The 23,658-nt window shown below is 47.2% G+C and overlaps 2 protein-coding genes and 1 long non-coding RNA gene across 7 annotated transcripts; 1 reads left to right on the forward strand and 2 right to left on the reverse strand.

Annotated features, from left to right (window-relative positions):
* Positions 1–6,647: 6,647 nt before the first annotated feature.
* Positions 6,648–20,826, forward strand: dhx30 (DEAH (Asp-Glu-Ala-His) box helicase 30). Of its 3 annotated transcripts, none has more exons than XM_031810804.1 (20): positions 6,652–6,844; positions 7,094–7,221; positions 7,745–7,855; positions 7,977–8,143; positions 8,275–8,392; positions 8,539–8,688; positions 8,917–9,069; positions 9,180–9,650; positions 10,091–10,483; positions 11,081–11,156; positions 11,276–11,380; positions 12,071–12,246; positions 12,505–12,711; positions 12,824–12,905; positions 13,060–13,253; positions 13,497–13,656; positions 13,861–14,018; positions 14,123–14,223; positions 17,670–17,809; positions 18,068–20,826. In XM_031810804.1, exons 1-20 carry the CDS (start codon positions 6,676–6,678, stop codon positions 18,328–18,330), a joined length of 3,522 nt encoding a protein of 1,173 aa, XP_031666664.1. In that variant the 5' UTR covers positions 6,652–6,675; the 3' UTR covers positions 18,331–20,826. The 3 variants fall into 3 exon arrangements, 2 of the variants coding, with proteins under 2 accessions (XP_031666664.1, XP_031666665.1); XM_031810805.1 differs by having other exon boundaries at positions 10,091–10,474; XR_004206425.1 differs by lacking the exon at positions 14,123–14,223 and having other exon boundaries at positions 6,648–6,844.
* LOC116358654 (uncharacterized) lies at positions 11,645–13,862 on the reverse strand. Of its 2 annotated transcripts, none has more exons than XR_004206428.1 (3): positions 13,710–13,862; positions 12,484–12,892; positions 11,645–12,269 (listed from the first exon to the last, which is right to left on the reverse strand). It is a non-coding gene; the product is annotated as an uncharacterized LOC116358654 (long non-coding RNA). The 2 variants fall into 2 exon arrangements; XR_004206427.1 differs by having other exon boundaries at positions 12,412–12,892.
* LOC116358652 (alanine aminotransferase 2-like) lies at positions 18,903–22,735 on the reverse strand. 2 transcript variants are annotated; one of them, XM_031810811.1, is made up of 10 exons: positions 22,605–22,735; positions 22,360–22,468; positions 21,844–21,977; positions 21,504–21,753; positions 21,282–21,361; positions 21,011–21,147; positions 20,030–20,204; positions 19,624–19,779; positions 19,330–19,442; positions 18,903–19,144 (listed from the first exon to the last, which is right to left on the reverse strand). In XM_031810811.1, the coding sequence occupies exons 3-10, from the start codon at positions 21,871–21,873 to the stop codon at positions 19,054–19,056; spliced, it is 1,032 nt and encodes a 343-aa protein (XP_031666671.1). In that variant the 5' UTR covers positions 21,874–21,977; positions 22,360–22,468; positions 22,605–22,735; the 3' UTR covers positions 18,903–19,053. The 2 variants fall into 2 exon arrangements, with proteins under 2 accessions (XP_031666671.1, XP_031666670.1); XM_031810810.1 differs by lacking the exon at positions 22,360–22,468 and having other exon boundaries at positions 19,048–19,144; positions 22,605–22,701.
* Between the last annotated feature and the right edge of the window lie 923 nt (positions 22,736–23,658).

Raw genomic sequence — 23,658 nt, forward strand, 5'->3', positions numbered from 1 at the left:
GTCATCATGGGCCTCTTGGCTGCATCTCTGATCAGTCTTCTCCTTGTATGAGCTGAAAGTTTAGAGGGACGGTGTCACGAACCCCGCTTCCTGAGTCTGTGTTTGCCTGTGTTTCTGTCCTGGAGTGTGTTTCCGGTGTCCTGGAACGCACCCTGTCTGGTTGCCGGGCAGATTAGCTTGTTGGGAGATCGATGTTCACCCGCACCTGTATCCCATCAGTAATCTGCACACCTGCCCTGATCATCACCTCTCCCCTTCAAAAGCTCTGACCTGACATCCATTCCCTGCCGGATCGTTAGCCATGAACATTACTCACCCGGATCATTTACCCCATTCCCGCCTGGTCATCGGAGGATTCCGCTTCCCCATTGGATCCACCTATTTACTCCCATCAACTCACCACCGCTGCCCGCTACGCCACCTGGATGTATCTACCCACTCACATTCACTTGTAAATAAATACTCACCTTCTTCCTACTCTCCTTGTCCTGGTCTGCTTCTGGGTTCGATTTTGAAGAAACGTGACAGAACGATCCGGCCAAGGATGAACCCAGCGGACCTGGATTCCGTTTGCCATGCCATTACCCAGCAGGGGAAGACACTGGGACAACACAAGACGGCGCTACAGGAGATAGCGGGTGCAATCCAGAATTTATCTGCTAGCTTGACACAGATCCAGGATCAGCTCAGTTTGCCGGCGATTCATTCACCACCTGTTTCACCCATCTCACCTGCCGTGTCTGATGCGGTTTCCTTCCGTGAACCCAAGGTACCGACGCCTGATAAATATGAAGGGGATTTGGGAAGATGCCGTTCGTTTCTTATGCAGTGTGGGTTAGTGTTTGATCTGCAGCCCATTCTTACGCCACTGACAAGGCTAGGATAGCCTTTGTTATTGAACTGCTGCGTGGAAGAGCTCTGGAATGGGCTTCAGCTGTTTGGGAACGACAGGAGACCTGCATGGCTTCATACCAGGAATTCACGGGAGAGATGAGAAGGCTTTTTGACCATCCAGTCCGAGGTAAGGACGCAGCTAAACGTTTGTTCACTCTTCGCCAAGGAGCTTGCAGTGTGGCAGACTTTGTGATAGAATTCAGGACATTGGCTGTGGAGAGTGGTTGGAATGAGGAATCACTACAAGCGGTTTTTTACCAGGGGTTGTCGGAGCAACTCAAGGACGAGCTGATCTCCTATCCAGCCTAGTGACCTAGATAGTTTGGTTACCTTAGCTATTCGGGTAGATAATAGAGTCCGAGAGAGAAGGAGGGAGAAGCAGTGGGGTCCATCTAATCAATCTGAGACTCGGTTACCATTCGGGTCAGGAAGTGGACCAGAACGGGTTGATCATTTTCCCTCACACGGGATTAGTGGAGGAGTCCTGCCGCCAGATCCTGAACCTATGCAAGTGGGGCGGTATGGGTTAACTAAGGACGAGCGCCAACGTAGACGTGAGACCAACAGCTGCCTCTACTGTGGTAGCTCGGGACATTACATCTCCGTTTGTCCTCAGCGCCCGTTAAACTGCTCGGCTCGTTAAGTTTGGGAGGTTTGTTAGCGAGCCAGTTTCAATCTCTCAAGAGCCCTGTCAGACCTCGTTTTCCTGCTACCCTCATAAATAAGAATCAGAGTTTAGCGATTAACGCTTTCATCGATTCAGGTGCCGATGACAGCTTTATTGATGCCGACTTAGTGGAACAGCTGGGGCTTTCCAAGGAGCAACTACCGGAAGCCATTGAAGCAACCACTCTGAACGGCAGTAGTCTGGCACGGATCACTATGAGGACCGAACCGGTTAAGATGTTGTTGTCGGGGAATCATTCAGAGGTTATTTCTTTTTTCATTTTGCCTTCCCCCCATGTTCCTCTGGTTCTTGGATACCCCTGGCTAAGAGAACACAATCCTTCGTTCGATTGGGTGACTGGTAAGGTGACTAGTTGGAGCATTGAGTGCCATGCTAACTGCCTCAGGACTGCCTGTTCTCATGCTGTCCCCAGTCGGGTCAGTGAGTCTGCTCCTCCTGATTTGTCCCTGGTTCCTGAAACATATCATGAGTTGGGTGAGGTGTTCAGTAAGCAGAAAGCTCAGTCACTTCCTCCCCACCGACCTTATGATTGTACAATTAAGCTGTTCCCTGGAGCTGCCTTTCCCAAGGGACGGTTATACAGTATTTCTCGACCTGAGCGGGAAGCCCTGGAGACCTACATAAAGGAGTCTCTTGCTGCAGGTCTCATTCGTCCCTCATCATCACCCCTGGGAGCTGGATTTTTTTTGTGAGTAAGAAGGATGGCTCTCTTCGACCATGTATTGATTATCGGGGGTTGAATGATATTACGGTCAAAAACAAGTACCCCTTGCCCTTGATGAGCTCCGCTTTCGATTCTTTACAGGGTGCTACTGTGTTTACGAAGCTTGATCTACGCAATGCGTATCATCTGGTTCGGATCAAAGAGGGGGACGAGTGGTTGACTGGATTCAATACACCTATGGGACATTTCGAGTACCAGGTGATGCCGTTTGGACTTTCCAACGCTCCAGCAGTGTTCCAAGGTTTGGTGAATGACGTGCTGAGGGATATGATCGGTCTGTTTGTGTTCGTTTACCTGGATGACATCCTGATTTTCTCCAAGGAGCTTTCCAGCCACATCCAGCATGTTAAACAGGTTCTGCAGCGGTTATTGGAGAACCGTCTGTTTGTGAAGGCAGAGAAGTGTGATTTTCACGCCCACACTACATCCTTCCTCGGGTACATCATCTCCAGGGGTGAGATCAAGATGGACCAAGAGAAGGTTCGGGCGGTTCGGGATTGGGCCCGGCCCGGTACGAGATTGCAGCTCCAGAGATTCCTGGGATTTGCGGACTTCTATCGGAGGTTTATCCGTGATTACAGCCGGGTGACCGCCCCTTTAACTGCTCTGACGTCTTGCACCAGAATATTCTGTTGGACTCCTGAGGCAGACCGAGCATTTCTGAACTTGAAGAGCCGATTCACCAACGCGCCGATTCTATCGCAACCTGACACTTCCCGTCAGTTTGTTGTTGAGGTGGACGCGTCTGATGTGGGGGTGGGCGCCATCCTGTCCCAGCGTAGCTCCACTGACGGTAAACTCCATCCCTGCGCCTTCTACTCTTGTCGTCTTTCACCAGCTGAGAGGAACTACGATGTGGGTAACCGGGAGCTTCTCGCTGTGAAGCTTGCCTTGGAGGAGTGGCGTCACTGGTTGGAGGGAGCGGAGCAACCGTTTGTGGTCTGGACTGACCACAAGAATCTGGCTTACGTGCAATCGGCTAAACGTCTCAACTCCCGTCAGGCCAGGTGGGCTTTGTTTTTTGGACGCTTCAATTTTTCCCTGACGTTCCGACCTGGGTCGAAGAACGGCAAAGCGGACGCCTTGTCCCGGATGTTCTCCAAGACGGATGAGAGTGGGTCCAAGACTGAGACAATTCTTCCCCAGAACCTTGTCGTGGGAGCCGTTACATGGAAGATTGAGGAGGATGTGATGGCGGCCCTTCGGATGCAGCCCGGCCCCGGTAACGGTCCACCCGGTCGGTTGTTCGTGCCTGAGTCGGTCCGTTCTGCTGTTCTTCAGTGGTCCCACGCCAGCAAGATAGCTTGTCACCCTGGCGTTGCTCGGACTATGGCGCTACTGCGCAGACGATTTTGGTGGCCTGCCATGGGGGAAGATACCCGGAGGTTTGTTGCCGCATGTCCTGTTTGTGCTCAGAACAAGAGTACCAATCGGCCCAGCTCTGGGCTTCTTCACCCCCTACCTATTCCTCGGCGACCTTGGTCGCATCTGGCCCTGGATTTTGTCACGGGATTGCCCCCTTCTGTTGGGAACACGGTCATTCTGACCATTGGACAGATTCAGCAAGTTTGCTAATTTTGTCCCTCTCTCCAAGCTTCCATCTGCCACGGAGACGTCCGAGATCCTTGTTAGGGAGGTTTTCAGGGTCCACGGATTACCCAGTGACATTGTTTCTGACCGTGGTCCTCAATTTACCTCTGCTGTCTGGAAATCCTTCTGTTTGGCCATTGGAGCTACAGTCAGTCTCACTTCTGGATTTCACCCACAATCTAATGGTCAGGCGGAGAGAGCCAACCAGAAGATGGAGTCCACGCTGCGTTGTCTTGTCTCCTCTGATCCCACCTCTTGGTCATCTCAATTACCCTGGGTCGAGTATGCCCATAATACCCTTCCTTCATCTGCCACTGGGATGTCCCCCTTCCAATGCCTGTACGGATACCAACCTCCCTTGTTTCCTTCTCAGGAGAGGGATCTTTCGGTTCCTTCTGTCCAGGCCCACATTCGTCGTTGCCACCGGACCTGGCATCGGGCCAGGAAGGTTCTCCTTAGAGTTTCTGACCGGTATCAGATCCAGGCGAATCGTCGCCGTATTCCTGCTCCCGCTTACACCATCGGAGATAAGGTTTGGTTGGCTACACGGGATCTTCCTCTACGGACTGAGTCGAGGAAACTGTCACCGAAGTTCATTGGTCCGTTTGTGGTGGAGAGAATCATTAACCCTGTTGTGGTCCGACTCAAATTGCCGGCAACGCTTCGAGTACACCCCACTTTTCATGTCTCCTGCCTCAAGCCGGTTCTCATCAGTCCTCTGTTGCCCCCTCCTCCTCGTCCTCCTCCTCCTCGGATGATCGGAGGTGGTCCTGCCTACACGGTGCGCCGCATAATGGATTCCAGACGGCGGGGTCGAGGTTTCCAATATCTCGTGGATTGGGAAGGATATGGTCCAGAGGAGAGGAGTTGGATTCCTCGGCGTCAGATCCTTGATGACGACCTGCTTCGTGACTTCTACCGCCTCCACCCTGGCGCTCTAGGTAGTCCGCCCGGTGGCGTTCGTCGGAGGGGGGGTACTGTCACGAACCCCGCTTCCTGAGTCTGTGTTTGCCTGTGTTTCTCTCCTGGAGTGTGTTTCCGGTGTCCTGGAACGCACCCTGTCTGGTTGCCGGGCAGATTAGCTTGTTGGGAGATCGATGTTCACCCGCACCTGTATCCCATCAGTAATCTGCACACCTGTCCTGATCATCACCTCTCCCCTTCAAAAGCTCTGACCTGACATCCATTCCCTGCCGGATCGTTAGCCATGAACATTACTCACCCGGATCATTTACCCCATTCCCGCCTGGTCATCGGAGGATTCCGCTTCCCCATTGGATCCACCTATTTACTCCCATCAACTCACCACCGCTGCCCGCTACGCCACCTGGATGTATCTACCCACTCACATTAACTTGTAAATAAATACTCACCTTCTTCCTACTCTCCTTGTCCTGGTCTGCTTCTGGGTTCGATTTTGAAGAAACGTGACAGACGGCCAGGTCTTGGTAGATTTGCAGTGGTCTGATACTCCTTCCATTTCAATATTATCGCTTGCACAGTGCTCCTTGGGATGTTTAAAGCTTGGGAAATCTTTTTGTATCCAAATCCGGCTTTAAACTTCTTCACAACAGTATCTCGGACCTGCCTGGTGTGTTCCTTGTTCGTCATGATGCTCTCTGCGCTTTTAACGGACCTCTGAGACTATCACAGTGCAGGTGCATTTATACGGAGACTTGATTACACACAGGTGGATTGTATTTATCATCATTAGTCATTTAGGTCAACATTGGATCATTCAGAGATCCTCACTGAACTTCTGGAGAGAGTTTGCTGCACTGAAAGTAAAGGGGCTGAATAATTTTGCACGCCCAATTTTCAGTTTTTGATTTGTTAAAAAAGTTTGAAATATCCAATAAATGTCGTTCCACTTCATGATTGTGTCCCACTTGTTGTTGATTCTTCACAAAAAAATTGTTTTATATCTTTATGTTTGAAGCCTGAAATGTGGCAAAAGGTCGCAAAGTTCAAGGGGGCCGAATACTTTCGCAAGGCACTGTACATTTTCTGTTACATCTTTTTGAATGAACAGTTTAAAAATATAGTTCTAATGCCTAATCACCTAAAACAAGAGTCAGTTCCATCAGTCAAGGGTATATTGTCTGAGCTCATAGACCATTATATACCCACAACAACCTCTAATCACCAGGCCTTTTGATTTATATTCAACCTTTATTTAACTAGGCAAGTCAGTTAAGAATAAATTATTATTTACAATGATGGCCTATGAACAGTGGGTTGTCTGGGAACTGCCTTGTTCAGGGGCAGAATGACAGATTTTTACCTTGGCAGCTCAGGAATTCAATCTAGCAACCTTTCGGTTACTGGCCCAATGCGTTAACCACTAGGCTACCTGCCACCCCTGGCTGGGATGAGTCCATCCACTCTCCAGCTGCTTATCAGTGTCTGACAGGTGGCATCACATTGAAGACTGATTGGCATCATACAGTCATTTTCTAACTGTAATAATAATTGCCATGTGGGCATTTAAGACAATGGTCATTTAAGGTCCATTGGCATTGCCTTATGGGCAATTTTAAGGGGGTCTTCTAAGAACTTGTCTGGTTAAATAAATAAATGAGTTAATGAATGAATAGAAACTAACTGTACTTTCTTAATGATCATTTTTTGTTTGTAAAATGCCACTTTACAGCAGTAACGTATTGTGGAGTGGCACCTTTCCACTCCACGCCAGATGGTGGCAGTGTATGCACGTGTCATTACCTATTTCGTGTTGTCACTAAGGAAGTGCGAAGCAGCCGGCGTTTGTATTTCAAACATGGCGCTGCCCGGTTCAGTACTCGTGCGACTCAGAGCGTTGTGTAACCTTGGGAAATCTTTGGATACAGGGAACACAATTGGACACAATTACAATCGGGTCCGGTGGTACAAGACAAAAGCCAAGAGCAATCAGGACACTGCAGCCTCAGCGGGCCAGACAAGACGGGGTGAGTGAGAAATGCTGTTGAATTGATTTGACTGGTGCTAGGTCCAAGCCGGAAAAAGCACCTTGAGACATACGTTCAGAAGTAATCATCATTAAAAGCTAGCTAGCTTACTGACCGAAAAGTTGCTTACATTGTAATTAGCTAGTTATCTACATGTCTCTATTTCAAGTTGTATGACAATGATATCTTGCTAAGTTGTCAAGATAGCTAGCTGAGTAATTGACCTCCGTCTTTCATCATTCATATCAGGTAGTGAGCTGCTGAAAGAGTTCCCTGAACCGAAGAGCCTGCTGTTTACCACCATATCCCGGTCGCTTGGGGTGTCTGACCTCTCCCAACACATCCAGTACCATTGCACAGAGGATGGGGGTCTCAAGGTCAGAGAGACAAGGCATTAGGTGGACTATTGCAACCACAGGAGGCTGGTGAGGGGAGGATGGCTCATAATAATGGCTGGAATGGAGTGAATGGAACATGGAAATTCTGATTGCCGCAGCAGTCTAAGGCACTGCGTCTCAATGTTAAAGGCGTCACTAAAGACATCCTGTTTTGAATCCAGGCTGTATCACAACCGGCCGTGATTTGGAGTCCCATAGGGTGGCACACAATTGGCCCAGTGTTGTCCGGGTTTGGCCTGTGTAGGCCATCTTTGTAAATAAGAATTTGTTCTTAACTGACTTGCCCAGTTAAATAAAGGTTACATTTAAAAATATATATATTTTTAAGTGTTTGATGTGATTGATACCGTTCTAGCTGTTACCATGAGCGGGTCCTCCGCAATTAAGGTGCCACCAGCCACCTGTGATTGCAACACATCTTGTTTGACAGATGATGCCTTTTCCCAAACAAAGTCCATTGTCTAAGAATTGTTTCACTGTTGCTATACGTGTCTGTTTTCAGAGAGCCACTGTCACACTCCTCTGGCCCAGCAAGATGGAGGTGGAGGGCTTTGCTCGCAAGAAGATTGATGCTGAACGATACGCTGCTGCTGCTGCCTGTCACAAGCTGAGGGTAAGAGAAAAGCCCTGCCCTTAAATACTTACAGCAGGACCTGTCTCACTTTGTACCAGGAGTATTGTGCATTGCTTTCGTCAGTGTCTCTCACTTCTTTCTCTCCCTCTCATCTCTGCAGGAGATGGGTGTGCTGGGTCCAGACAATCAGGTGGCCAGGAGGAGTGTGGGACGAGGGCGAGGACCACCACTGTCAGCCTTACAGGACCTGGAGTGTCGGTGGACAGATGTCCATGTGCCTAGAAGAGACCTCCAGAATGGATCCTTGGAACCTTGCATACAATCAAGGTATTACAATCCTCCTGTTACTATGGATCCTACTCATTACCAATGTATTATGGCTTATACTTTGCTGATTTTGCAGGGGGCCCGATTCACTTTTTAGTTCATGGTTTGGTTTATTGTGCTGCACATGTCAGTGTATACAGGGCACCCGAGGAGAATTCTGAGCTCTCCCAGGCTCTTTCCATGTTCGTAAATCCTAAAGCTCTGCTGACCAGGGTCATCCAGGTGGCCACGTCCTCCAACAGATTCAGGGTCAGTAACTGTCTCTGTCTCCTATAGGTCCAACATGTGCCATAATGCAGCCTGTCATAACACTTGTTATAAGCTATCATACAACCTGTCCTAAGCTAAGTCACTCATCTCTGAACTGTCACTCACTCTCCCGTTCTCCTCTACAGGAGCTGGTACAGTACAAGACGGTGGGCGGTAAGATGAAGAGGTGTGAGCTGACCATGCGATGGCCAGAGGAGATTACGTTTGTGGCCTCGGCTCTTCGCAGAGTCGAGGCAGAGAGGAGAGCTGCTGCACTGGCCTGTCTCAAACTGAAGGTGAGGACCACAGATGAAAGAGCACAGAGAATGAATCATGCATTTGTTTATAATATGTCTGTTAGATTCTGTTTTCACACATGCGTTCCCATACCAGGGTTGTGTTCATTAAGGCATGGAAGTGAACGTTTATGTTACAACATATTTTCCAAAGGAATACAACTATAGGTGTCTTATTGCATCCATTTTGTTCCGTTTGGTGCTCAACTTTGTCTATACTCTCTCCAGGAAATGGAGCTGCTAGATGAGGACAACCAACCTCTGACCCATGCTAAGTACCACAAGGAGGAGATGCGTGAGGCGGGGCAGAGAGACAGACAGCCCTGCCATCTGGAGATACCCGAGTACTTGGAGCATAGCACCAGAGAATACCTCACACAGGTTGGTTATCCTTCATCATCAACACTGGAAAATCAGGCTGTGTAGCTAACGACATTGGCCAGGAATTTACTTCATTGCCTCTGTTTGTGCTCATGTCTTGAATTGTCCAGTATCCAGTGGCGACAGAGATGCAGAAGCTGTGGGAGGAGGAGGAGGAGAGAAGCCAGCAAAGGTTGAACCAGCAGGACGAAGAGGAGGAAGAGGACCTCGTCACAGACGCCATCACAGGCAGGCCATACCGGCCCCTCTCTACCCAGGAGGCCGAGCAGCTGAGCTCCGACCTACAGGAGGAGTGGGAGAGGGCAGGGCCTGGCCTGGGGGTGGAGCTCCCGGTCGACAACCACCGGGAACGCGTTGTGTCAGCGGTGGAGTCCTCCAGGGTCATCGTGGTTGCTGGGGAGACGGGATGTGGCAAGACAACGCGTATCCCGCGCTTCCTTCTGGAGGGGCGTGTGCGGGGCGGGGATGGAGCGGAGTGTAACATCTTGGTCACCCAACCTCGGAGGATTAGCGCTGTGTCAGTGGCTCACCGTGTTGCCCACGAGATGGGCCCCGCCCTCAAACGCTCTGTAGGGTATCAGGTGAGTTACAGGGAGCATGCTGTTTATAATTAGATCAAATGCTGTTGTCACCAGAATCACTCACTAACTAACCATTAGGGCCGGTACAATACCATTATTGCAATACTCGTTAGTATCCTGGCAAGGAAACATAACATGAATTGGATTTAACCTCTAGGAACATGGCCCTGATGTTGGAAACGCAACATTATGTTGTCATTCAGTCACATGTATTTATTTTCCAAGCTGTAGCACACAATATTTTACAGACAGCAAGATTTTAAAAGACCGAAGAGTTCGGTCTGCTTCGTGTTTACGTTTTTGCCATTTTTTTTGCGATAGTGGTATCGTCCCGCCCTACTAACATTTGAGCTGTGACTCCCTCTACTGTAGGTCAGCTTCTCTCGTTCATTGGACATTCGCGCTGTCACTCACTCTCCCATGACCCCCCCACCCTCTAGGTGCGTCTGGAGAGCCGTCCCCCGGAGCACAGCGGTGGGGCCCTTCTCTTCCTGACGGTGGGGGTGTTACTGAGGAAGCTGCAGGGTAACGCCTCCCTAAGGGGGGTTAGCCATGTGGTGGTAGATGAGGTCCACGAGAGGGACGTCAATACGGACCTGCTGCTGGCCCTGCTGCGACCCGCCCTAAGGGACAACCCCAACCTCCGTGTCGTGCTGATGAGCGCCACAGGGGACAACCAGAGGCTGGCACAGTACTTCGGGGGCTGCCCCGTGGTCAGTGTTCCCGGGTTCATGCACCCTGTCAGGGATCGGTACCTGGAGGAGGTCCTTAGGGAGATGGGGAGACCACCGCTACCCCCGGCAAGGACAGACCTGCAGGGGCGGGTGAGTAAGGTGATAACTGCTGAGGGGTGGACGTTAGTAGTTTTTCAATAATTGACGGCGCTTTTACATTCCTGCCTGTTTTCTTTCATATGTACACTACCGTTCAAAAATTTGGGGTCACTTTGCGCTGTTCTGTGAAGGGAGTAGTACACAGCGTTGTACGAGATCTTCAGTTTCTTTGCAATTTCTCGCATGGAATAGATTGACGAGTTTCAGAAGAAAGTTCTTTGTTTCTGGCCGTTTTGAGCCTGTAATCGAACCCACAAATGCTGATGCTCCAGATACTCAACTAGTCTAAAGGAGGCTAGTTTTATTGCTTCGTTAAATCAGAACAACAGTTGTCAGCTGTGCTAACATAATTGCAAAAAGGTTTTCTAATGATCAATTAGCCTTTTAAAATAATAAACTTGGATTAGCTAACACAACGTGCCATTGGAACACAGGAGTGATGGTTGCTGATAATGGGCGCCTGTACGCCTATGTAGATTTTCCATAAAAAATCTGCCGTTTCCTTTCAATAACGTGGACATTTCTAAGTGACCCCAAACTTTTGAACGGTAGTGTATATGTTTGTTCATAAATTGACTGTGTTTCTATGTTTTTTAGGAGAAGGATGATGCCACGCCAGACCTGGACTTAGTAGCTAATGTGATAGAGCACATCCACAGACAGGGAGAGCCAGGTAACCAACAGTTTAACACTCCTAGTTTTACTCTTTGTTCCCCTTGTCTCTCCATGTCTGTTAAGCTAAGGTCTGATCCAACTGATGGTTGATTAATTCATTGATGATTTCTCTTACAGGTGCAGTTCTGTGTTTCCTACCAGGTTGGCAGGACATTAAGGCTGTCCAGAAGAGACTAGAGGAGAAGCCAACCTTCCAGTCTGGCTCTCAAATGATCCTACCATGTAAGGACTGGATAAGGGGTCTGCCTTTGGTTTCTGTCCTGCTGCCCATTCACAACATGCTACCTGTATTATTCCTGGTCAGATCACAATGTGACATAGTAAGGAAAGAATTCTGAACCTAATTCAAATGTAGTGCACAAGCAACGGTCTTGAGACTGGATTATAATAAAGTAATGTCTCTGCTCCTCCTCTGTCTGTCCAGTACACTCAAGTATGTCAGTGTTAGCAATTTGTTATTCTTCAATAAACAAACTCCAAAGCAAATCAGGGGGAGAAAAATAGGTTTATTTAGAGAGGATAAATCAAGATGTAATGCTGGGAGGTAGATGTTCAGTCTCCCCTATTCTCAGCTTTTCCCCACTGAACGAAGGAACAGGATGCCATTTAAATCCCCCCACCCTAGCCTGGGGTTGACCAATCAGAAGTCCTTGCAGTACAACTTGGCCAAATAACAAGTATCCTGCCCCCGACTCAATGTAGAGGACATGGTACACGCAGCTCTGAGTTCAGGAGTGACATTCCAGAGATTCTAAACCGCTGTTGAACTGAGACCCAACTCCTATTTACAATTCCCTATTAACCATTAGTACTATATTTAGTTTGGTACTCTTGTCCTCGCATCCTCTCAAACTCTGTTTATTTATCTTCAAAATATTCTTATATTAGTGACCCCATGTTCTCTCTTTCCAGTACACTCAAGTATGTCGGTGGGTGACCAGCAGACCGTGTTCCAGCGCCCTCCTGAGGGCCGGAGGAAGATCGTCCTGGCCACCAACATCGCTGAGACCTCTATCACCATCGACGACATTGTTCACGTAGTAAACGCGGGATCTCAGAAGGAGCAGAACTACGACACACGGACCAAGGTAGGTGACGGTCACTTCTGGCACTGTCACAGTGAATAGATAATATAGCCATTAATGCAGAAACGGTATCTTAAAGCACCTCAATAGAGGACAATATTGCTCTCCTAAAAAATCCCTGTTCCCAATTTTTTAAGATTGTGTATGGAAAACATTCCTAGTACTTACAGGAGCCGCCACGCTGGGGTTCGCAAATACAACTGGTGATTGGCTATAATATACTAGTGTGGTGTTGCAAACCTCTGTCTTGCTGGTCCCCAGGTGTCATGTCTAGACACAGTCTGGATCTCGCGCTCCAACGTCACTCAGCGTAGAGGGAGGGCGGGGCGATGCCAGCCCGGACATGCCTACCACCTGTTCCCACGGCAACGCCTGGAATCAATGACGACCTTCCCTGTGCCTGAGATCCTACGCACCCCTCTGGAGAGCCTGGTGGTACAGGCCAAGATCCACAGCCCCCACTGCAAGGTGAAGGGATTTGACAGAGGAACGATGTAGGGGTGTGTAAGAGCCAGTCAATGTAATTGTGAGGTCTCTGCATGTAGTCACACATTGATGTTCCCTTGGTGGGTCTCTCCAGGCAGTGGATTTCTTATCGCAGGTGTTGGACAGCCCAGAGCGAGAGGCTGTGACTGATGCTGTTCGCAACCTGCAAGAGATTGGTGAGACTCTCTAATGATCTGTCTTCACATGATGAAAAACATTTTCATCCACATTGTTTCAGTTGGGATTTACAAATCATTCAAAAGGCCAAGTATAAGTGTGTGTGTTACTGGTGTTTTGTTCTTAGTACTCCTCTCCCCTCCCTCTCCCTAGGTGTTCTGGACAAGACAGAGGCCCTGACTCCCCTGGGGGAGAGAGTAGCCTGTCTGTCCTGTGACCCGCGCCTGGGGAAGGTGCTGGTGCTTGCTGCTCTGTTCCGCTGTGTCCTGCCCCTGCTGTCAGTCACAGCCTGTCTCACCAGAGACCCTTTCCACAACAGCATGCAGAACAGAGCCCTGGTCTCTAAGGTCAGACACTGACTCAGTCCACGTCCACTTGGGCAGTTTTAATTATAGATCCATAACAACCTGCAAAGTTCACATTTCTATTGCAGTGTAAATGTCTGCTGGTCATTTCAGCATTTACCTGTTATTTATGATCTAAGTTAGTCTTTTATTTTGATTTACACTAGTTGATTTTCTGTCACATTTTATCAATATTTTCTTCCCCTCCATCTCTCTCCCTCTCTCTTTCTACTTCCTTCCCTCCAGGCTAAGGAAGACCTGGGAGGTTCAAGCTACAGTGATTACCTGGTGTTCAGTCGAGCCGTGTTGGGCTGGAGGAGTGTTCAGCAAGAGAGGGACAGAGAGACCAGACAGGACTACTTGAACAGATACACACTGTCTGGAGCCGGCCTGCGCTTCATCAATGGTGAGAGAGACAGAGACATTGGGTAAACTCCTGGCTGTCGGGTTTTTCCTTACCTTGTGACCTGACCAGGTAAAACTCCGTGCCCTCGTCATTTGTTCAGTCAGTTCTCCGGCTGACCCAGGTTGTTGAGTGTCTCCCATAGATATTCATATTCCATATATTTTCATACGTTTTTATTAATCATTGATGTCTTGTGTGTTCCAGGTCTGACTTCCCAGTTCAGTGAGAACCTCCTTGAGGCTGGGCTGGTGGAGCGTTCAGCTGACTGCCAGAGATCCTCCTCCCTCTACAACCAACACAGCCACCAGGACGAGCTGGTCAAGGCTGTGCTGCTGGCCGGACTCTACCCCAACCTCATACAGGTACACATCTAAATCTCAAACAGAAGAATGACTGTCTGCGGGTTCCTATAGCTTAAACTATGCACTCAGCATCGTGACTCACTTGTTATGTTTCTGTGCCTCAGGTGAAAAGGGGAGCAGTGACCAAAGGTCGCTTCCGCCCCAACAGCCTGTCCTTCCGTACGCAGAGTGGCCCAGTGCTCATACACCGCTCCTCCGTCAACAGGTGTGTGTTAAGCGCTGCATGGTCAATCTGACGTCTGCATTGGCCGTGCAACGTTTACGGTGTTACGGCCTCTGCAGAAGTCAGGGCGTTCATACTTCTTGCGCTTTGTGGAGCAGAGCTGTTGTGAAGGAAGTTGTCAAGGAAGTGAGTTTGTGTTTATACAGGACCTCCCGCCCCCACCTACCGTCAACCAAACATGTTAATGCGGACCTATATCAAATCAAGTTTTATTGGTCACATTCACGTGGTTAGCAGATGTTAATGCAAGTGTAGCGAAATGCTTGTGCTTCTAGTTCCGACAATGCAGTAATAACCAACGAGTAATCTAACCTAACAATTTCACAACAGCTACCTTATACACACAAGTGTAAAGGGATGAAGAATATGTACATAAAGATATATGAATGGGTGATGGTACAGAACGGCATCGGCAAGATGCAGTAGATGGTATCGAGTACAGTATATGAGATTAGTAATGTAGGGTATGTAAACATTATATTAAGTGGCATTGTTTAAAGTGACGAGTGATACATTTTTTCCATGTATGGCAGCAGCCACTCAATGTTAGTGGTGGCTGTTTTAACAGTCTGATGGCCTTGAGATAGAAGCTGTTTTTCAGTCTCTCGGTCCCAGCTTTGATGCACCTGTACTGACCTCGCCTTCTGGATGATAACGGGGTGAACAGGCAGTGGCTCGGGTGGTTGTTGTCCTTGATGATCTTTATGGCCTTTCTGTGACATTGGCTGGTGTAGGTGTTCTGGAGGGCAGGTAGTTACGGAGCCCTCTGCATTGTTATAAAATTAGAGTTGCACTCGGCGATGCAGTACGGAGCTCATTTTGACCTCTGCATGCCTCCGCAATTGCATCACACAATGCATCACATATGGAGTCTCCTACCGCATTTTCGCATCAAGCATAAATTGGCTCTTAGTGTGTGTGTTACGATTAGATGTCGACCGATTAATCGGAATGGCCGATTAATTAGGGCCGGTTTCAAGTTTTCATAACAATCAGAAATCTGTATTTTTGGGCGCCAATTTGCTGATTTTCTTTATTTAAAATGTTTTTAAATTTTATTTATACCTTATTTTTTTAACTACACAAGTCAGTTAAGAATACATTCTTATTTTCAATGATGGTCTAGGAACGGTGGGTTAACTGCCTCATTCAGGGGCAAAACGACAGATTTTCACGTCAGCTCGGGGGATCCAATTTTGCAACCTTACAGTTAACTAGTCCAACGCAATAACGACCTACCTCTCTCTCGTTGCACTCCACAAGGAGACGCGAATGCAGTAAGCAAGGTAAGTTGCTAGCTAGCATTAAACTTATCTTATAAAAAAACAATCAATTAAAATCACTAGTTAACTACACATGGTTGACGATATTACTAGATATTATCTAGCGTGTTCTGTGTTGCATATAATCTGACTGAGCGGTGGTAGGCAGAGGCAGACGCGTAAACATGAATTCAAACAGCACTTTAGTGCCTTTTGCCAGCAGCTCTTCGTTGTGCGTCAAGCATTGCGCTGTTTATGACTTCAAGCCTATCAACTCCCGAGATGAGGCTGGTGTAACCGAAGTGAAATGGCTAGCTAGTTAGCGTGCGCTCTGAGTCTTCTAGTAGTTGTTCCCCTTGCTCTGCATGGGTAACGCTGCTTCGATGGTGGCTGTTGTCGTTGTGTTGCTGATTTGAGCCCAGGTAGGAGCGAGGAGAGGGACGGAAGCTATACTGTTGCACTGGCAATACTAAAGTGCCTATAAGAACATCTAATAGTCAAAGGTTAATGAAATACAAATGGTGTAGAGGGGAATAGTCCTATAATTCCTATTAATAAATACAACCTAAAACTTCTTACCTGGGAATATTGAAGACTCGTGTTAAAAGGAACCACCAGCTTTCATATGTTCTGAGCAAGGAACTGAAACGTTAGCTTTCTTACATAGCACATATTGCACTTTTACTTTCTTCTCCAACACTTTGTTTTTGCATTATTTAAACCAAATTCAAATCAAATTTATTTATGTAGCCCTTCGTACATCAGCTGGTATCTCAAAGTGCTGTACAGAAATCCAAGCCATGCAGGTGTTGAAGATGTTTATTATTTATTTGAGGCTACATTGATTTTATTGATGTATTTATATTAAAATATTCAGTATTCTTGTAATTGTCATTATTACAAATACATTTTTAAAATATCGTCCGATTTTAATTGGTATCGGCTTTTTTGGTCCTCCAATTATCGGTATTGGCGTTGAAAAATCATAATCGGTCGACCTCTAGTTACGATGTGATTGCTCTGTGTCTGGGCACGTACTTTTGGTCATGTAGTGTACGTGGACACCCACCCTTTGCTGCTATAACAGCCTCCACTCTTCTGGGAAGGCTTTCCACTAGATGTTGGAACATTTCTGCGGGGATTTGCTTCCATTCAGTCTCAAGACCATTAGTGAGGTCAGCACTGATGTTTTGTGGTTAGGCCTGGCTCGCAGTCGGTTTTCCATTTCATCCCAAAAAGTGTTCGTTGAGGTCAGGGCTCTGTGCAGGCCAGTCAAGTTCTTCCACACCAATCTCGACAAATCATTTCTGTATGGAGCTCGCTTTGTGCACAGGGGCATTGTCATGCTAAAACAGGAAAGGGCCTTCCCCAAACTGTTGCCACAAAGTTGGATTCACAGAGTCGCCTAGAATGTCATTGTATGCTGTAACGTAAAGTTTTCCCTTCACTGGAACTAAGAGGCCAAGCCCGAACCATGACAACAGCGCCAGACCATTATTCCTCCTCCACCAAACTTTACATTTGGCACTATGCATTCGGGTAGGTAGCGTTCTCCTGGCATCCCCCAAACCTAGTCGTCCGTCAGACTGCCAGATGCTGAAGCGTGATTCATTACTCCAGAGAACGCGTGTCCAATGGTGGTGAGCTTTACACCACTCCAGCCGACGCTTGGCATTGCTCATAGTGATCTTAGCCTTGTGTGCGGCTGCTCGGCCATGGAAACCCATTTCACGAAGCTCCCAACGAACAGTTATTGTACTGACGTTGCATCCAGAGGCAGTTTGGAACTCGGTAGTGGGTGTTGCAACCGAGGGCAGACCATTTTTACGCACTTCAGCACTCGGCAGTCCGGTTCTGTTAGCTTGTGTGGCCTACCACATTGCGGCTGAGCCGTTGTTGCTCCTAGACATTTCCACTTCACAATAACAGCAGTTACAGTTGAGCGGGGCTGATCTAGAAGGGCAGACATTTGACCAACGGACTTGTTGTAAAGGTACCATCCTATCAGTGCCAATGCCATTCTACTGCCAATTGCATGGCTGTGTGCTCGATTTTATACACCTGTCAGCAATGGGTGTGGCTGAAATAGCTGAATCCACTAATTTGAAGGGTGTCCACATATAGTGTGTGTGTGCTTATTAAGAACCCAATCTTGTCTTATTCCAGGGGAGAGGAGCAGTTCCCCAGTCGCTGGCTGACCTTCTTCAGTGCAATCAAGTCCAACGGTAACGTCTTCATCAGAGACTCCTCAGCAGCCCACCCCCTCGCCCTACTGCTGCTCACCGACTGTGACATCACTGAGAGAGGTATAATTCAATTCAGTAACATTTTATGAATCCTAGAGTGGCATTAAACTGCTGGTACTGTAGAGATCTCACCATTCACCAACTACTGCACGTAGACTTGCACTGACGCTACAGATATGTCATTGAGGGCCTCACTAGCTTTATCGATACCAATGACTATTGAGTGGAATTGTTATAAAGGATGTTAGAATCCAGTCAAATAGTGGAAAAGGGATATTTCCTTGTTTCCTCTCTTTAACACTCTCCTGCCTCTCTCAGTGAATGGTGACCGTGTGGAGGTGGCGTTCCCGGGGCGGTCGCTGGTACGCTGTGAGCTGTCTGTCCAGACATGGGAGCTGCTGTGGGAGCTACGCTCCTCCATCCAGACCATGCTGTACCGCAACCTCCGCCCACACAGCTCAGCCAATTACATCACACAGGATGGCAAGCTCATCTCGCTATTGGTGGAGCTGCTGAACAATACTGAGTCCAATACAGACCCCCAGCCAAACGGTGGCCACAGTGACTCTGAGGTAGACTGATTCACTCGCATTGGAATAAAGGAATGTCAAAGCACTGTGGATGGAGTACTGCTTTGTGACCTGAAAAACCTCTGGCCGTAGCAAGAGTCCATAGATTTTTCTGGTCAGGAAAAAAGTACCAAAGCAAAATGCTCGGGGCACGGTCTGCTGACAAATCTGAGAAGACATGTAATATCGGTTAACTGTACAATATTATCCATAGTTCACTACCCATTCTAAATGTCCTCTATCTCCTCACCTGAGATATACAGAGAAAATGTTTGAAAATATAGATGAATGTGAACACTGAGTTTATAATGGAGTTCGGGAAAATACATCATGCCCTGAAGGTTTGACTCTTAAACTATATTTCAAGAGCCCCATTTAAATAGGAGTGAACTCATGGTACTGTAAATACTACTGTGATTGCTCTCTATATGGGAGGAAATCCATTTGTTTGACTAGATTATGGACTCAAGTATTTGTTTTTTGAAAAGCAGAAGTTGAATGAATCTGACTGTTAATGAGTGTCTAGTGACCTGTGCACTACAGCGAGACGGTGTCAAGATGACAAAATAATGATTACATGAATGTATTGTTAACCATTATTTTTTTATTTAAATATGGTCTGTTGAAAGAAAGATGTTAAACAATGTTACTGGTTGCAATTTTCCTCTCTGTACTGTGATTGTGTCTGAAGTTAAATGTATTATTCATCTTTGGGCTGTAAGGTGAAGCCAGTTTTCAGGAGAACTCCTTGAGGAAGTGCAGGTGGAAGTTCTTCAGGCGTTTCAGTACCTCTTCCATGGTCTCCACTGGGGTCATGACACACAGTCTACAGAGAGAGATGAGAACAAATCAGTGGGGAAGTATAACCATTTAAATAGAATGATGAGGCTAATGCTATGCTTCCCTGTTCATTTGCATAGGATGAGTAGTGGATATGGAGCCATTGACTACTGGAGTGTTTTATGGTGACATTTCTATGTCCAGAAGCTGTTGACAGAGAGAGGATTGTACCTGATGTGGTGGGTGCCTTCCTTCTGTCCATACTCACACCCCGGTCCCACACACACTCCTGCCTCCTCTAGTAACCGTTTACAGTACCACAGGTCAGGCTGCATCCCCACCACCTGCAATGGAAAACAGAAAACTCACATATATAAGAGATCAAATCATTAACTCCAGACTATTTAGAATTAATCAGATGTTGAATCACATGTTTTGTCTCTTGAAATGCCCATATGACAAACAGCAGTAGTCATGCTAGTGCTCTACCTGACCATACAGTGTACTATTTGCCCCATGACTAACCTTGGCCTTCTCAATGGCTGCTTGGGGTAGATACAGCCGGGGGAATACGAAAGCTCCTCCCATCATCGGCTGACAGCTGATTCCTGGGATATTGTTCAGAAACTCTGGGACCCAGCTCATGTTATGGACCAGCATGGCCCGGATAGACTGGGTCTCCTGGCGGAGATGGAAGAGAAGACTGAAAAGAAGGACACTGGGAGAGCATATTGTATGGGACACTGAGGTGCAGTTGTGAATAGGGGAAGGAATACATTTGTTTGATTTTGATGAACTATTTCTTATTTTAGAGACATCAATGATTGCAGAGCACTATCATTAAACTACTTATGACTAAATGCTACATGGCATATGCAATCTATTAAGCCTAACGTCATACTGTAGTTTGATCTATTTTGATGGGTCTCACCTGGGCGTAGACCGGGTATGAGGGGTCCCCTGGCCTGGGAGGGTTAGCCATGAGCTCCAGGGCTAGCTGACCAGTCACAGGGGCACAGATGTCAGTGGAAAAGAGGGTGTAGGCGTACCTCATGACGGCTGGGTCAAGGTTCACCAGCTCCACGTACCCCCCGCGTAGCCCACACCTGTGCAGGGAGGAGAGACATACAGAGTAGTGGTCAAACACTGGCCTGCTGGTTTCAGTACAGGCTTTTACACCATAGGAAGCCTGAAGTGGATCTCTTAGGGAACTGCCAGCTATTTTATTTACTTTTGTCAATATTGAGTTTGTGTTGGCAGCTCATACATTGTCTAAGAAGGCACTAATCCATGTTTGCTCTAACGCTCATGCTGAAGGAATTTGACCATTCTAAAAGAAGTAGGCTAGTAGCTAATTACTTAATTAAGTAGCTAATGGGGTAATACGATCCAGATCATTGTAGAGTACAGTAGGCTATAGTATGTATGTATTGAAGACCACTCCTCTGCTGATGTGCCTAATTGCTCTAATTGGGCCATGCCCCACCCCTTCCCACTACAGCTGTTCTCACTGCCAAATCACCACTCCTCAGGCTTTTTTTTTCACTCCTAACCTTACCATTTAACCCCTTCTCCCCTTCTGAAACCAGCAAATCCTTTCATGGTGATGCCAGGAGTGGCATATTCTGTTTGCCTTTGTGCATGAAAGAATCAACCAACACAACCCTACCTAACAGCCTTTACAAGCCAATAAAATCCACACCCCTCTGCTGTGTGTGAAATAAATCAGATAATTGAATCCTTCCTCATCTCATTCATCCAGCAGCATTCTAATAGATGCATCATGGTGGCATTCTGAACTTTAGACCAGTCAATTACAAAACCTCCTAATACAAGTTCACCTTCAGTTGAATGCATGAATCCGTTAGTTTATTGCCTTAGAAGACAGACAGTGCTGCTGTACAGTACTCACTCTCCCATGAAGCCTTTGGATGCTGAGTGGAAAGAGGCCAGCTCCACTGTGTGAGAGAGAGGAGGCCCCATCTCAGACAGAACCTTCTTATAGGAGACAAACTCACTGCCCTCCCCGAACACACTTTCCTGATACACCTGTGGATCGAATGAAACAGTGAGGGGTGCGTGGAAGACAGAACCACTCACTACATTGTCAATATAGAGGGAAGTGAAATATTTGTATTTAAAAATAAGCGATTTGCCAGGAGAAAGTATAGACAGGAAGTCACCTCATCAGCCATGAGGAAGAGCCTCTCCTCCGCAGCGAATCGGATCACCTTTTCAATACACTTCCTGCTCTGAACATGACCTAGCAACAACAAAACAAATGAGACTATCCATAAATACTGCTGAGGTAACTTGGCTGCAAAAGGTTTACTTTACATTCTTCATAGGGACAAATAGTGGGGTACTACTGTATCGACCATCATGGAACCGGAACAACTCGTTACCTGTAGGATTCCCCGGGTTGATGACATACAGGGCAACTGTGTTGCAGACACCCTTAGAGGCCTGTAGTGCTCTGCGTAGCTCCTCCACCTCCATTGCCCAACACTGCTCCTCATCTAGGTAGTAGGGAACAACGGCTGCCCCGAGCCTTTGCAACATCATTTTGAAGGAAGAGTAGGTGGGCACAGCGGTCAACACACCTGTCGGAAGTGAGGCCTGATTGTGGAAGTCAGCCAGCATATTCAACACTTGCTAAAAACAGAAAATAGAGAGGGAAAGATGAATGAGAGACATGGTGATGATGATGATGATGATGATGATGGTGGTGAAGATGATTCTCACCATTATTGACCTTTGAGAGCCAGATGTCATGAAGATATTCTCGGGGGACGATGGTACACCACCATCTCGTCGAGAGATGAAGTTGGACACACTGCACTGTATATAAGAGATACCACCAGTGGGCGTGTATGAGCCTGATAAGATAGAGAAGAAGAACAAAACACAGGTAAACACACATCACATATACCAGCCAGGTTACCTGTGATACAAGTCAGTATTCAACGTCTATCCATGTCTGAGGATGTCGGGAGATGATGTGGAAATCGTCCAGTAGAGGCAACAGTGAGCACTTGCCTTCAAGTAGTTTTCATCTTGCTAAGGTGATGGCTGTGAGCAACTGCCTCTGGTGCCAAATTTGCTATTTTAAGCCTATCCTAACCTTAACCATTCAGAGTTAATGCCTAACATTAAAAAGTCAGAGTTAATGCCTAAACTTAACCCTAAGAATTCAAAGTTAATGCTTGTAGCATATACTGGATTTAACAGCTAACAGGACCCAATTGCAGCCCACCTTACCTACACTCCCCCCATCACATGCTCCCAGCAGGCTTTGGACCCTCTGTCTAACGTCCCCTGGCAGTTTGTAACTGTGGATCAACTGAGGGTAGAGGCAGGCTGCAAGAACCTGGCGCACGCACATGCACACACACACACACAGACACACACAGGTTTAAAGCAAAACAGCAAATACACCATATTTAGACAGGCAGGGTTATCAGTGGACACTCAGACAGAAAGGTTGAATGTCAGGAGGACATTACCTGTCGAACGAAGGTCAAAGGTTGGACCCCTCCTCTGTGTTTGTCTCCCCAGCTGACATCTATCACATCCTTACAGGGCTTCCTCCCTCCCTATCAGAAACAGATGACATACTGCAGTGTAAGTCCATGTATATATATTAGCTGTATACTATATTGTGTTTTACGTGAATATGCAATGAACTGCATGCACAAGTCAACATATATCTAGCTATTCTATGTCTGAAATAGTAGGCATACATGTGACTTGAGACACTAACATCAGATCTGGGTCCGGTTTCCCAAAACCTAAGGCTAAGTTCATCTTTAGAACCTTAGTAGGAGCATTATAAAATATCCAAGCTGTTTCCTAAAACCAGTGTTACTAAAGTTGCACTGGAAGACGCTCGTTATTTACCGACTGACTGCCTCAAACCACTAGTAAGTGCGTTGTCAGAGGCTTTTTTTGCCCTTGCGCATCACTTTTATACACGACCGATCTAAACTTAGAATCAAGATGTTTATCTGTCGCAGGACAAGTTGACTAAAACACAAAGTTGCCATTGTCTTGGGTAATTGTTACAAACAAACACAGGTTAAAAAGATGATTCAAATGAAAACTCAATGGCCAGTTTATTAGATACACCCAGGGTGTACACTGTGGGTGTACACTGTGGCGGGGACACTGCAAATAGTCTGGGTAGTCCATTTGACTAGATGTTCAGGAGTCTTATGGCTTGGAGGTAGAAGCTGTTTTAAAGCCTCTTGGACCTAGACGTGGCGCTCTGGTACCACTTGCCATGCGGTTGCCGGTTGCAGAGAGAATGGTCTATGACAAGAGTGGCTGGAGTCTTTGACAATTTTTAGGGCCTTCCTCTGACACGCCTGGTATAGAGGTCCTGGATGGCAGGAAGCTTGGCCCAATGATGTACTGGGTCGTTCGCACTACCCTCTGTATCAAATCAAATCAAATTTATTTATATAGCCCTTCGTACATCAGCTGATATCTCAAAGTGCTGTACAGAAACCCAGCCTAAAACCCCAACACAGCAGCAATGCAGGTGTAGAAGCACGGTGG

The sequence above is a fragment of the Oncorhynchus kisutch genome, linkage group LG30 (genome assembly GCF_002021735.2).
Source record: "Oncorhynchus kisutch isolate 150728-3 linkage group LG30, Okis_V2, whole genome shotgun sequence".
Taxonomy (NCBI): domain Eukaryota; kingdom Metazoa; phylum Chordata; class Actinopteri; order Salmoniformes; family Salmonidae; genus Oncorhynchus; species Oncorhynchus kisutch.

Excerpts from the sequence above, each read along its gene's own strand:
- dhx30 (XM_031810804.1), top strand. The coding sequence starts at position 6,676 with ATGGCGCTGCCCGGTTCAGTACTCGTGCGACTCAGAGCGTTGTGTAAC. Across the intron at positions 14,019-14,122 it reads TCTACCCCAACCTCATACAG|GTGAAAAGGGGAGCAGTGAC; the intron begins GTACACATCTAA and ends TCTGTGCCTCAG. Across the intron at positions 17,810-18,067 it reads CTGTGACATCACTGAGAGAG|TGAATGGTGACCGTGTGGAG; the intron begins GTATAATTCAAT and ends TGCCTCTCTCAG.
- LOC116358652 (XM_031810811.1), bottom strand. The coding sequence starts at position 21,873 with ATGACATCTGGCTCTCAAAGGTCAATAATG. Across the intron at positions 21,148-21,281 it reads TCTTCCTCATGGCTGATGAG|GTGTATCAGGAAAGTGTGTT; the intron begins GTGACTTCCTGT and ends TTCGATCCACAG. Across the intron at positions 20,205-21,010 it reads TCCAAAGGCTTCATGGGAGA|GTGTGGGCTACGCGGGGGGT; the intron begins GTGAGTACTGTA and ends CTCCCTGCACAG.